Raw genomic sequence first — 12,255 nt, 5'->3', positions numbered from 1 at the left:
ATAGGGGTACCTCCCTTTTGAAGCGATGACTAAATGGGAGTCAAATTGCCCTATTTATACTCAAAATGAACAAAAGATTCATGGCACCAATTTAATTAAAAATAATAATAATGATAGAAAATACTAAATTAACCTTAACATATCAAATGTAAGGAAATTTAAGAACATCTAAAATTACAAGTTAAATATACTCAAAAGAAACATAATTAGCTATTAAAGAAAAGTAACAATTATAATGAAGAGAGACAAAACTCACCAGAGACTAAATTGCAAAAATTGAAAACTTTTGGGGACAAAAATTATATTTTTCAAAGTTTAGGGGTCAAAATTAAATGAAAGATAAAACTTAGAGGCCAAAGTGCAATTAATTTAAGGACTCAAGTGAAAGAAATTTAAAATGTTTTGGGCCACGGTGAAACTACTCCAAAAATTAGGGGCTAAAGTGCAAGTTCGTTTCTGATTTGGGCAAGAAAAGGGCATCGGGCCTCCCTTTTTATTTTACTTGGGCCGAACCTACCTAAGCCCAGCTGAACGCCTAAGTCAAAACACACAGGCCAGCCCGTCTTTTATCACTCAAACCCAGCCAAAATACATGGGCTCCAACCTCTTAGCCCAACGGAAAACCCAAAAGATAAACCAGAACCCAAGTCAAAACCCAACTAAAAAAAAACAAGCCCACTACAAAAAATTAGCCCAAACCATTTTTCTTTCTTTTCTTTTTCTTCTCTTCTTCTTCTTCTTTCTTTTCTTTCTTCCCCGTTCGTTCCTCCTCCTTCTCTGACCATCTGAGGCTTACTTCAGTTGGCGGCCATGGTGGCCGCAGGTGGCGCCGCCGTCGCCGCCACCTCCGGCGGCAGTCGCCGGCGACCTCTCTGGTCACCAAAATTTATCAAAATACACACCCCAACTCGATTTTTCGCATAGATTCCGTTTTGAAGTTAGTTTTTACAAAAAAAGAAAGAAAAGTGGCCAAATGGCCGAAAAACAGCTGCATTTTTTTATTATTTTTAGACCTTTAAACCTTCACCAAAAATTCATAAAAATATATTACAATACTCCTTATAATCTTTACATTACAACTATAAACTTAGCTAACAAGAAAACAACAACAAAAGACTACATTAAGGCAAAACAGTTTCTAAAATTTATTTTTTTTATTTTGGCATTTTTTCAAACAATTAACATGCATTCACAAAAAACACATTTCCTTTTCCTCAATCTAGTTCATGCCATTTCCCAAATTCCAACAATATAACAACAAAAATAAAAACCAGCAAACAAACGAAATTAATATGCAACAACCACAATAAATAAACAGCAAAAGCAGGAGAAATCAGACATTGAAACATGGATGTAATATGATGAAAAAAAACTAAAAAAAAAATACCTCAATGTAGGTGGTAATCCCTTGATCAAAATGTTTGATACAATTTCCACGCCTTGAGCGTATCTCCCTGACTCCCAAGGTTTCTTTCGTCTGGTCTTTTCTATCCGTTGAGAGCTTCAGGAAAGCCAAAGTGGAGAGCTCCTTTTCTTTTTGCTGGCTTGCCTTCTGGTCTCCTGAAACTAGAGAGAGCCGAGGGATGTATTTTTGGGGGAGGAAGAGTGGAGAGCTTTTTTTTTTTTGTGGCCTGTCTGATTTTTCCAGAGAGAGCTGAGGGAGGAAATTTGTAGCCAAAGTAGCTTTTTGTGTGTGTTTTCTCCTCTGCAAAATGTTGAGTGTTGGCAAAGCCAAAAACTCATGGCTAAGAGGGAGTCAAATGGGTTTGGTTTCCTTCAAAATGATGGCTTCTGCCAAATGAAAAGAAAAGCCCATGGGAGTTGAGTGTAGAATGGGTTGATAGGGGTTTTGGTACAGAAAATGATGAAAATGTGTAAGTTCAGTAATAATTTGATTTTGATTTGATTTTTTTTAATTTTTTTAATTTATTATTTTTTTTGACTTTTCCTCTTCTTTTTTTTTTTAAAAGATAAATCTACAAAATATACTTAAAAATGCAGAAAAATAAATGACTTATCAAATAGAAATATTCAAGAAAACATAAAATTTGACAAAAATTTGGTGTCTACAGCTTACCTCTCTTTGTCTAGGGTTTCAAAGAAATTCAAGACAAAGACGTAGACACCAAAAATGGCTATTCTGTTTCTTTTAACTACACCTAAGTTAAAACAACAAGCCAACACTTGGCTATAATTATTGAGCAAAAGGATGTAGTCATATTGCAGAAAACGTGATCGGACTCATGTAGAGTTGCCTACGTATCCCGCCCTGGGAATCAGGTCAAACGTAGTTCGAATACACGTGAAACCCAATGAAATAAGTACATTGACAATCTGTGATATTTACAAAAATTGAAAAAGTTTGAACTCTCAGAACTTCTAAACATGAAATACAAAATGAATGATACGGCACAATTATTAATCAAATAATGAAGAAAAACAGTCAGTGGGATAAAATCCAAGCCTGCCGAGGTTGGAAAGATAAAACACATGCCCAACGAAAATAAAAATGGTCAGTGGGATAAAACTAGAGCCTGCCGAGGTTGAAGGGATAAAATTCATGCCCAACGAAAATAAAAACGGTCAGTGGGATAAAACCCGAGCCTGCCGAGGTTGGAAGGATAAGACCCAGCCCAACGAAAATAAAAACGGTCAGTGGGATAAAACCCTAGCCTGCCGAGGTTGGAGGGATAAAACCCATGCCTAACGAAAATAAAAACGGTCAGTGGGATAAAACCCGAGCCTGCCGAGGTTGAAGGGATAAGACCCATGCCCAACAAAAATAAAAACGGTTAGTGGGATAAAACCCGAGCCTGCTGAGGTTGGAGGGATAAGACCCATGCCCAACGAAAACAAAAACAGTCGAAATGAAAACACAAATTCTATGCAATCGAACTGAAGGATCAGAATGCATGTTGCTTAAAAAGTAATAAACCAAGAAAACTTACTTGGTGGACTTGCAACTCTTTTGATTTTTCAAACTTTAAAAGAAAGCGAATAATGATTTTTTCGAAAATGTATAGCAACACTTGGAGCTCAATCCTTCTACCGTTTGCCTCAGTGTGAATCATGCTTAATTAAACTAGTATTGTGTCACATAATTTTCCTGCAAAAAAGGAAGAAAACGAAACAGTTGTGATGAAAATACTGCCACCACCATGTGATCCCTTCGCCTTGAGAACCATGTAAACATGAGTTTCAGTATCAACAAATCGCTCCCTTAGGTTCAGTCGATAACCCCCTTCAGAATCTTTGCAACTGCTAAATGTCAATCGACCATACTTTATTATTACATGACCTTCGATTTCATGACTTCTTTGGGATAAATTATAAGGGATTGTTTTTTGAGTAAGACCCAAAAAATGAAAAAATATAAACAATTAAAAAAAAGTAGTATTCATCATGCAATAATGCTAATATGAAATAGACAATGATACACAATAAATAAATGAAATAGCAAATAGAATAGTAAAACAAAATTGTTGAATTTTTGAATATAGGCCCAAGGATCAAAATTTGGATTCGTATTTAGAGGATGGCCTTTGATGAGGAAAAATGCTCCATCTGACCCTTTCGTAGTCATCCATTTTGGAATTCATTGTCGGCAAAAGAACAACAGTATGAAAGAGACCCAAATCAACATAGTCACCAGCTTTCAAACCTCAACATCTTCTTCTCTGTTGCTGATTCTCTTATACTCCAAAACCCTACCTCAGCGCCCTTTCGGATTTTCACTAAGGTTATCCCCACCCCTTTTCTTATTTTTTCTTTTTCTTCTTGTTTTGTTTTTCCCTTTTTTTCTTTTCTTTTCTTTTTCTCTTTTTCTTCTCTTTTTTTTTGACTCTTTTTTTTTTAGAAGGTGTCCTTTCAGGTTTTCACCTAGAGACATAGACAAGACAATTTTAACCCCAACTGTATCACTGCAGTCATACTCTGATAATGAGTAGCATCAGTGAGACAATCTTCTCTGACATGTTTCAGAAAAGTTTGTATTTACATCATTTGCTAGTTGATTAAAAAATTTTTTTTTCAAAATACTGCAAAAGGTGAAATTCGACAAAGGAAAGGTTAAGGCTTGAAAGGCTTGACAGCGGATCATATGATGGGTTTGCAATAATTTGAGATAGCATTCTTTCAAAACTTACCTCGATCTAGGGTGAGAAAGAGATAAAATTTGCCCCAGTTTAATTCTGACAGAATCTATATTTTCTTTTTTTTTTCTATTTTCTTTTTATTTTTGTTTTTTTTAGAAACAAATTGCCCCAGTATGGGGTTAGTGATCTTAAGGGACTGCCAAGCGAAAAGGAAAATGGTTATGAAAAATCAAAAGGAAAGAAGAAAAATTAGGGATAGAATATCGAAATGGAAAAATGAGAGGAAGTATGCCGAAATCCATCTCTTGCAGTATTTTAAAATTTTTTTTTAATAATCAAATGAAAAACTTTTTGCACATGTCTGCATTGATTGGTTGGGAAAAAACTTGACCGTCCATTCCATAAGAATAAGCGCTCCTCCGGATAGCACTTTCTTAACAATGAATGGTGCTTGCCAAGTGGGAGCAAACTTCCCTTTAGCCTCATCTTGCATTGGAATTATCTCCAACGTCAAACAAACGGGGCTTGACTTTTTGTTATAAGCCCAAGCCATTCATTGCTGATAACATTGTCCATGGCAGATGGCATTCAACCTCTTTTCATCAATCAAAAACAACTGCTCCTGACATTTTTCGACCCATTCAGTTTCTTCTATCTGAGCTTCCATCAGAATGCGTAAGGAAGGAATTTCAACTTCTGCAGGTAGTATTGTTTTCATTCTATACATAAGAGAGTAAGGAGTTGCACCAGTAGAAGTTCTGATAGTAGTTCTGTAGGCCATCAATGCGTAAGGCAGCTTCTCATGCCAATCCCGGTGTGCTTCAGTCATCTTACGAATGATTTTCTTCAAATTCTTATTTGCGGCTTCGACGGCTCCATTCATCTGAAGCCTATAAATGGCAGAATTTCGATGTCTGATCTTGAACTGTTCATATAATATCCACCATATCATTGTTGAGGTTTTTGGCATTATCAATTATCAACGTCTCTGGTACCTCAAAACGACAGATGATATTATTTCTCAAGAAATCCGACACCACTTTCTTAGTCACATGCTTATAGGACGCGGTCTCAACCCACTTGGTGAAATATTCAATCGCCACTAAAATGAATCGATGACCATTTCAAGCAGGAGGATCAATAGTTCCGATCACATTCATTCCCCAGATCGAACATGGCCATGGAGCAGTCATACTATGCAATTCTATAGGAGGAGCACGTATAACATCACCATGCATTTGACACTTAACACACTTTCTAACAAAATCTACTCAGTCATGCTCCATGGTAAGCCAAAAATATCCTGTTCTTATGATCTTCTTAGCCAGTAGATGCCCATTCATGTGTGACCCACAAACCCCACTATGTACTTCTTTCATCATATAACCGCCTTCCTCTTCATTGATGCATTTTAGAAGGCCCAAATCAGATGTTTTCTTGTATAGCACTTCTCCATTCAAGAAGAATCTTGATGATATTCTGCGTAAGAAACTTTTTGCAACAGAATCAGTATCAGGAGGGTAGGATCCAGTTTTCATGAATTCCTTAATATCATTGTACCATGAGCGATCATCAGTGACCCTTTCCGTAATCAGACAATGCGTTGGCCTATTCTGAAGTTGAATCTATATAGGTTCAATCACCAGTTCATCGGGATGTTGGATCATCGAAGACAGAATAGCTAAAGCATCAGCAAAGGCATTATGAGTGCGGGGAATATGTCTGAGTTCCAAATTCCTGAATTTGCTGGCCAAACTAAGCAAGTTATAATGATACAACATAATTTTTGAATCCCGAGTTACCCACTGCTTAAGCGTCTGGTGCACAAGTAAATCAGAATCACTGAATGCTATCAGGTCTTTGATCTCCATGTTCAATGTCATTTTCAATCCAAAAATATAAACTTCATACTCAGCCATGTTGTTGGTACAAGAAAACTGTAATTTGGCGGTAGCAGGATAATGTTTTCCTTCAAGCGACACTAAAACTGCTCCAATTCCAGCTCCGAGAGAGTTTGACGCACCATCAAAAAATAACCTCCATTCAAGATACTACTCACTCATGTTCTCAACTGCTCCAACGAACAGAATTTCTTCATCAGGAAACTAGGTATGCAATGGTTGGTAATCATCATCTCTTGGATTTTCTGCCAAATGATCTGCTATAACTTGACCCTTGACTGCCTTTTGTGTTGTGAAAACAATATCGAATTCGGAAAGGATCATTTGCCACTTAGTCATATGTCCCGTGGGCATCGACTTTTCCAACAGGTATTTTAGAGGATCAGAACGGGAAATCAAGTAAGTGGTATAACCGAGCAAATAATGTCTCAACTTCTGAGCTGTCCATGCTAAAGCACAACAACTTCTCTTACTTAGATAGTAGACGGCTTGTTCCTTTCTCCCAGACTCGTCATGCTGTCCCAGAACTCATCCAACAGCCTCATTAAGAACAGACAAATACATAATCAGAGGTCTCCCTGACTGAGGTGGCACTAAGACTGGAGGATTTAACAAATAATTCTTGATCTTATCCAAAAGCCTACTGACAATCTTCATTCCAATCCATCGGCGCATTCTTTTTCAACAGTTTGAACAAAGGCTCACAGGTAGAGGTTAACTGTGCAATGAATCGGCCAATGAAATTGATCTTTCCAAGAAAACTCTTCACATCTTTTTGACATTTTGGAATGGGCATATCTCGAATTGTTTTTATTTTCGCAGGATCTATCTCTATACCCTTTTTGCTGACAATAAAACCCAATAACTTACCAGCCGGAGCACCAAAAGCACATTTTGCAGGGTTCAATTTCAAATTATACTTCCTCGATCTTTCAAACAGCTTCTTTAAATCAACGAAATGGTCCTCGACCTTTTTGGATTTAATTATAATATCATCCACATAGACCTCCATCTCTTTGTGAATCATGTCATGGAACAGGGTAGTCATGGTTCTCTGATAAGTGGCTCCAGCATTCTTCAACCGAAAGGCATCACTCTATAACAAAAGATTCCTCATGGGGTGATAAAAGAGGTTTTCTCTCTGTCTTTTTCTGCCATTAAGATTTGATGATACCCAGCAAAACAATCACCAAAAAATTCAATTTCATGCCCAGCAGTATTGTCCAAAAGAATATGAATGCTTGGCAAAGGAAAATCATCTTTCGGACTGGCCTTATTCAGATCTTTGTAATCAACACATACTCGCACCTCCCCAGATTTCTTAGGCACTGGCACAAGATTCGATAGCCAGATGGGGTAATGAGACACCATGATTATCTTAGCATTGAGCTGTTTCACAATTTGTTCCTTTATTTTGAGATTCATTTCTGGTTTGAATTTACGTGGCTTCTGCTTTACAGGTAAAAAATTTGGATCAGTTGGCAACATGTGAACCACTATGTCTGTAGAGATCCCTGGCATATCATCGTATGACCATGCAAACACATCTTGAAAAAGCATTAAGAATTCAATCATTTCCTCCTTCTGTTTCCTATTCAAATGAATGCTGACTTTAACTTCTTCAGTCTCCGTCTTAGTGCCAATATTGATGATTTCTGTTTCTTCTAAGTTGGGTTTGGGTTTCTCTTCATACTGTTTTAAATCCCTTGAAATAGACTCAAATTCTTCCTCAGTATCGCTCTAAATTGAATTTCAGATTGCATGATTTCAAGTTCATGAGAGATATCGAGATTGCAGCCATCGAATTCCAAAATGGTGACATTCAAAGGGTCAAAGGATTTTATTTGTGGCCATCTGAAAATAGAATAGAACATAAGTAATAAATAAATAGCAAATACTGGAGAAGTCTTTCATTTCATTAAATTCAAAATGCATCAAGACTTTACAAAAAGATAAATATACAGATATGATTGCTATTTAAAGACATATTTAACAAAAACCTTTATTTTCGTTTCAGCAATTTTCTTGAACAAAGCAAGTTATATTAACTGAAACAAGAATAAAGGTTTAAAAGATGAAAGCAATTTCTTTTAACAAAAGATCCAGACTACTGTCCTATCTGGATATGATCTAGACAAAAAACAATTCCCTCAAATTTACTGAAATTTCCTTCGAGAGGAAGGTAATCAGCAGTCCAATTCTTAATAGCTCCTTCGGTAATTGGCAAAAATTCTGCATTCTCTGATGGCCCCTCCTCACAAGTAGCCCCGACAAATAGCTGAGATAGGTCCACTTCAATCTCCTCCACAGGATTCTTCGTTCCTGGCATAATCACCTCTAATGGACGAGGAAAAGTGTGATGTAGCGGAAGGATATTTAAGGCAGTTTGCTTGCCCTTCTTTTCAGCTTGTTTTCGAGCTTGCATTTCCTTTCTGTCCTTAGCAGTTGGATGAAATCCCAGTCCAAATGTATCCTTTTGCGTCGGGATCTCTATCGGCTCCAAAATTCCTTGCAATTCTCGCCCAAAACCTCTTCCTATTTCATATCCGCCTCAGATCATCTCTCTCGCCATCATAATATTGGCCTCTGGCAAATTTGATTGAGTCAACGACTTATCCCTAGATGCCCATCCCACAGAGACTATGTCAGCAACATGATGAGATGAAATTGGAGTCCCTTTTCTGTCTTCACCTTTGAATTTTGCATCAATGATCATGGTACAGTCATCCTCAGCAAATACAGTAATGAGCTGATCATTCACAATAAATCTCAACATTTGATGCAGAGAAGATGGCACTGAATTGGAAGCATGTATCCAAGGTCTTCCAAGTAAAATGTTGTAAACACTGGAGAAATCCATTACTTGGTAAGTAACTTGAAATTGAGCAGGGCCTATCTCCAATATCAACTCTATTTCACCCATAGATTCCCTTCTTGAACCATCGAACCCCCTAACCACGGTTGCAGACGGACGGAGTTTAACATCAAGAAATCCAAGTTTAGTGAGAGTGTTCCATGGACAGATATTCAGCGCCGACCCATTATCCACCAAAACCCTCGGCAGCAGCTTTCCATTGCAGCGGACTGATATATGTAAGGCTCTGTTATGTCCAATCCCTTCTGCAGTCAGATCATCATCGGAGAAGGTGATATGATTAGCGGCAAGTACATTACCCACAATGTTAGAAAACTTATCCACAAGAATATCTTTAGGGACTTGGGCCTCGTTCAAGATTTTGAGCAATGCTTCTCTGTGTAATTCGGAGGTAAAGAGAAGATTCAAAAAAGAGATCTGAGCAGGCATCCCATCCAACTGCTCCACTGTTTTGTACTCGTTTCTCTTCAGCATCTTTAGAAAATCCACAGCTTCCTTTTCAGACACAAGAGACCTGGGCATCAGGGATTTAATCTTGGCCCTGGATTGAACATCGATTTCGGGGTTTCCCACAAATTTTCCAGGCCTAGTAATATTAGATACCTCCTCCTTCAAGCAATATTTGTCTCCAATTAACAGACTAGACTCCTCGTAGTTCCACGGTACCTCTTGCAAGTTATTGACAGGCATTTGCTCTGGAAATTCGAGAATGGCAAGCTCTGATATATCCCATTCAAAAGATGATAGATCCAAAATAAAAGGAACTTCAGAATTGTCAGCCTCGGAAGGCCCTCCTTCTACCATAAACAGCTCCTCTTTCTCAAACACAAAAGATTTTAACTTTTCCTCAGCATTATCCTTAGTTATGGACTCTTCAATAGACAGTAGTTTCCTCATCTCCGCATGGTCAGTCTCTATCATGCCAAACACTTCAGTTTCATCTACAATGTACTGACTGGGGTCGACAAAATCTTCATCAGCAATGATAACCCCTACAGTGCTCCCATGCTCAGGTAAAGGATTCTTACTAACATTCGATCCTTGCTCTCCCTTTCTTCTGAGAAGGATGTCTCCAGAGTCAATCATATCCTGAATCTTATGTTTTAAAGCCCAACAATTGCCAGTGGTATGACCTGGACTTCCAGAATGATAAGCACAACTTGCATGCGCATCATAACCTGGAGGAATGCCTTTGGGATAAAGTTTAGGAGGGACGGTGCCAATTTTCCCAGCTGCTTTTAACTGCTCGTACAATTGATCAATTGGTCAGCCCAAATTGGTGAAAGTTTGAAATTGTTTCTGAGTTTGAACTCCATTGGTTTGAAAAGGATTTTGAGGAGGGTTATTATTTTGCAGGGTTGGTCTGGGATGGTAAATGGGGCGAGTGTGATTTTGAAAGACGGGTTGTGGGGTTGGAGGTAACGGTGAGGTATTCAAGTGATTTGATCAGGAATAATGGAATTGGGTAGTAGTGTGGTAGACTGGTTGAGGGTTAGGATAATACGGGTAAGGAACAGAATAGGTGGGATGGTTTCGGATTCTGGGTCTGAAAGATGGACCCTGATCCCATATAAAAGCAGTTTCTCCTTCTTTCTTCTTGAATGGGGGCTTTTTCCCATTGTTGCTTTGATTTTGTAAAGCATCTAATTGCAACTTTAATGCAGACACATTAACAATCTTCCCTGCCTTGACAAATTCATCGTATTCCTCCAACTTGTTAATAATGGCAGCAAATGAACTTCCAGTCATGCAAAAGATCTCTTCAAAGTAGGGTGGATCGTGAGCTTTGATGAAGGTACGAACAATCTCCTCCTCAGTCATAGGAGGCTCCACTTTGGCAGCTAATTTTCTCCACCGCTTTGCATAGGTCTTGTGGTCTTCCGATCGCTTTCTTTTTATACCTTCCAGTGTTGTGCATGGTGCCAATTCACAATTAAACTCATATTGCTTCACAAAGGCTGTTGACAAATCCAACCAGGTTTTGACCTCTTCAGACTTCAAGTTTGAATACCAATCTAGAGCATCTCCTTCCAAACTTTCCGGAAATAGACGCATAGGCAAATTCTCATCGTCTACGGGTTTACCTAACTTGTTGTCGAACATCTTGAGATGCGTCTTAGGATTTCCAGTTCCATCATACTTGCTGAATTTAGGGGTTTTGAATCCCAACAGTAGCTGAATACCGGGAAAAAGACACAATTCATCGTAATCTAACCCACCATGTCTGCTCAATCCTTGATTCTTTCTCATAAAATCATCGAATCGATATAACCTTCTTAACAGATCTTTGTCAATGGGTATAGGTTGTTCTTCTATCGCCGTCTTCCCTTGAGATGCAGTATCCAGTACAAAAAGGCTTTGCAGTATGGTGGTGGGGTCCCTGAGGGTTGGGGGGACATTCAGATTGGTTTGTGGATGGATTTGAGGGATTTGGCTACTGGTTGGGTTCATCAATACATAATTCGGATGCATATAGGAAAAATCTAAATTTAGTCGGGTAAAGGTATTTTCAAGAGGGTTAGCGAAAAGGAGGAGGGAAAGGTGTTTGGGTAGTGGATGTGTGGGGTGGTTGATAGTCTTGTGCAGGTGGGTGATTATCGATAGGTTCTTGATCGTTTGGGACACCACCACCATTGTTGCTGGGGACCAACTGATCAATTACACGCCTTTGTGCAGCCATTTCAGCACTTAACTCATTGAACTTACCAAGCACCTCACTTAATTGAGCTCCCAATGCTGTGAAGTCCGGTGATGTCACTATAGCAGATCTTTCCGAAGTTTCTGGTACTGAACTCATGTTTACAGACTGTCTCAAGGCTTTACTTCGGGACCTGGTGATGGCATTTCTTCGGGTAGCTATTGTGAAAAATACCTGATAATGGAGAAAAGAAACTGATTTAGGATTGGATTTTCTGTCAAATTGCTGTAATTTATTCAAGAAAAAGAAAAAGAAAAAAAAATATGAGTTAGTAGATATTTAAATAATTCGGATGCATGTCTTATGGGGGAGCCCTTTTGTGCCAAGGGTAGGCCTAACATGATGCAACACTTTCGGAATGAGACCCGTTGATCAAACCTGTTATTGACAATCATTTTGTAAAAAAGGAGAGGTGTCATTTCATTGCAAAATACCAAGTACATTTGTTTACATCATGTCACGAAGGCGGCTTCGTACAAGGTCACCAAAATTTCTGAGCCTATCTAGTACAAAATCTTTAGTTTCTCTAGCATACGGAATCTTGACACGTTCGGCTTGATCATGTAATTCCCTACATTTTCGCTTCATCTCTTGGCGCTTTTCTCGCTCATTTTCATATAACCTTTTGTTTTCCTCTGCCCTTTCCTTTTGTGCCTCAGCGGATTTCAACTGTAGAACCTCCTTGTC

At 38.5% G+C, this 12,255-nt stretch overlaps 3 protein-coding genes across 3 annotated transcripts; all 3 read right to left on the bottom strand.

The window, feature by feature from the left end:
- Positions 1-5,365: 5,365 nt before the first annotated feature.
- Positions 5,366-6,013, bottom strand: LOC140032809 (uncharacterized). The gene is made up of 2 exons (XM_072073576.1): positions 5,738-6,013; positions 5,366-5,638 (listed from the first exon to the last, which is right to left on the bottom strand). Exons 1-2 carry the CDS (start codon positions 6,011-6,013, stop codon positions 5,366-5,368), a joined length of 549 nt encoding a protein of 182 aa, XP_071929677.1.
- Positions 6,014-6,635: 622 nt separating this feature from the next.
- LOC140032808 (uncharacterized) lies at positions 6,636-8,324 on the bottom strand. The gene is made up of 3 exons (XM_072073575.1): positions 8,139-8,324; positions 7,298-7,735; positions 6,636-7,091 (listed from the first exon to the last, which is right to left on the bottom strand). Exons 1-3 carry the CDS (start codon positions 8,322-8,324, stop codon positions 6,636-6,638), a joined length of 1,080 nt encoding a protein of 359 aa, XP_071929676.1.
- A 222-nt stretch (positions 8,325-8,546) lies between these two features.
- On the bottom strand, positions 8,547-11,321 carry LOC113693472 (uncharacterized). The gene is made up of 2 exons (XM_027212005.2): positions 10,386-11,321; positions 8,547-10,112 (listed from the first exon to the last, which is right to left on the bottom strand). The coding sequence occupies exons 1-2, from the start codon at positions 11,319-11,321 to the stop codon at positions 8,547-8,549; spliced, it is 2,502 nt and encodes an 833-aa protein (XP_027067806.2).
- Between the last annotated feature and the right edge of the window lie 934 nt (positions 11,322-12,255).

Source organism: Coffea arabica, unplaced genomic scaffold (genome assembly GCF_036785885.1).
Source record: "Coffea arabica cultivar ET-39 unplaced genomic scaffold, Coffea Arabica ET-39 HiFi ptg000087l, whole genome shotgun sequence".
NCBI classification, from domain to species: Eukaryota; Viridiplantae; Streptophyta; class Magnoliopsida; order Gentianales; family Rubiaceae; genus Coffea; species Coffea arabica.
Note: the sequence above shows the minus strand (reverse complement) of the source record. Positions and strands in the feature narration are given on the sequence as shown.

Excerpts from the sequence above, each read along its gene's own strand:
- LOC140032809 (XM_072073576.1), bottom strand. The coding sequence starts at position 6,013 with ATGGCTGAGTATGAAGTTTATATTTTTGGATTGAAAATGACATTGAAC. Across the intron at positions 5,639-5,737 it reads TCCAACATCCCGATGAACTG|GAATTCATGAAAACTGGATC; the intron begins GTGATTGAACCT and ends AATGATATTAAG.
- LOC113693472 (XM_027212005.2), bottom strand. The coding sequence starts at position 11,321 with ATGAACCCAACCAGTAGCCAAATCCCTCAAATCCATCCACAAACCAAT. Across the intron at positions 10,113-10,385 it reads GAAACCATCCCACCTATTCT|TTAAAAGCAGCTGGGAAAAT; the intron begins GTTCCTTACCCG and ends TTGTACGAGCAG.
- LOC140032808 (XM_072073575.1), bottom strand. The coding sequence starts at position 8,324 with ATGCCAGGAACGAAGAATCCTGTGGAGGAGATTGAAGTGGACCTATCT. Across the intron at positions 7,736-8,138 it reads TCAGTAAATTTGAGGGAATT|AGCGATACTGAGGAAGAATT; the intron begins GTTTTTTGTCTA and ends AATTCAATTTAG. Across the intron at positions 7,092-7,297 it reads AGAAATCTGGGGAGGTGCGA|AGTGATGCCTTTCGGTTGAA; the intron begins GTATGTGTTGAT and ends CTTTTGTTATAG.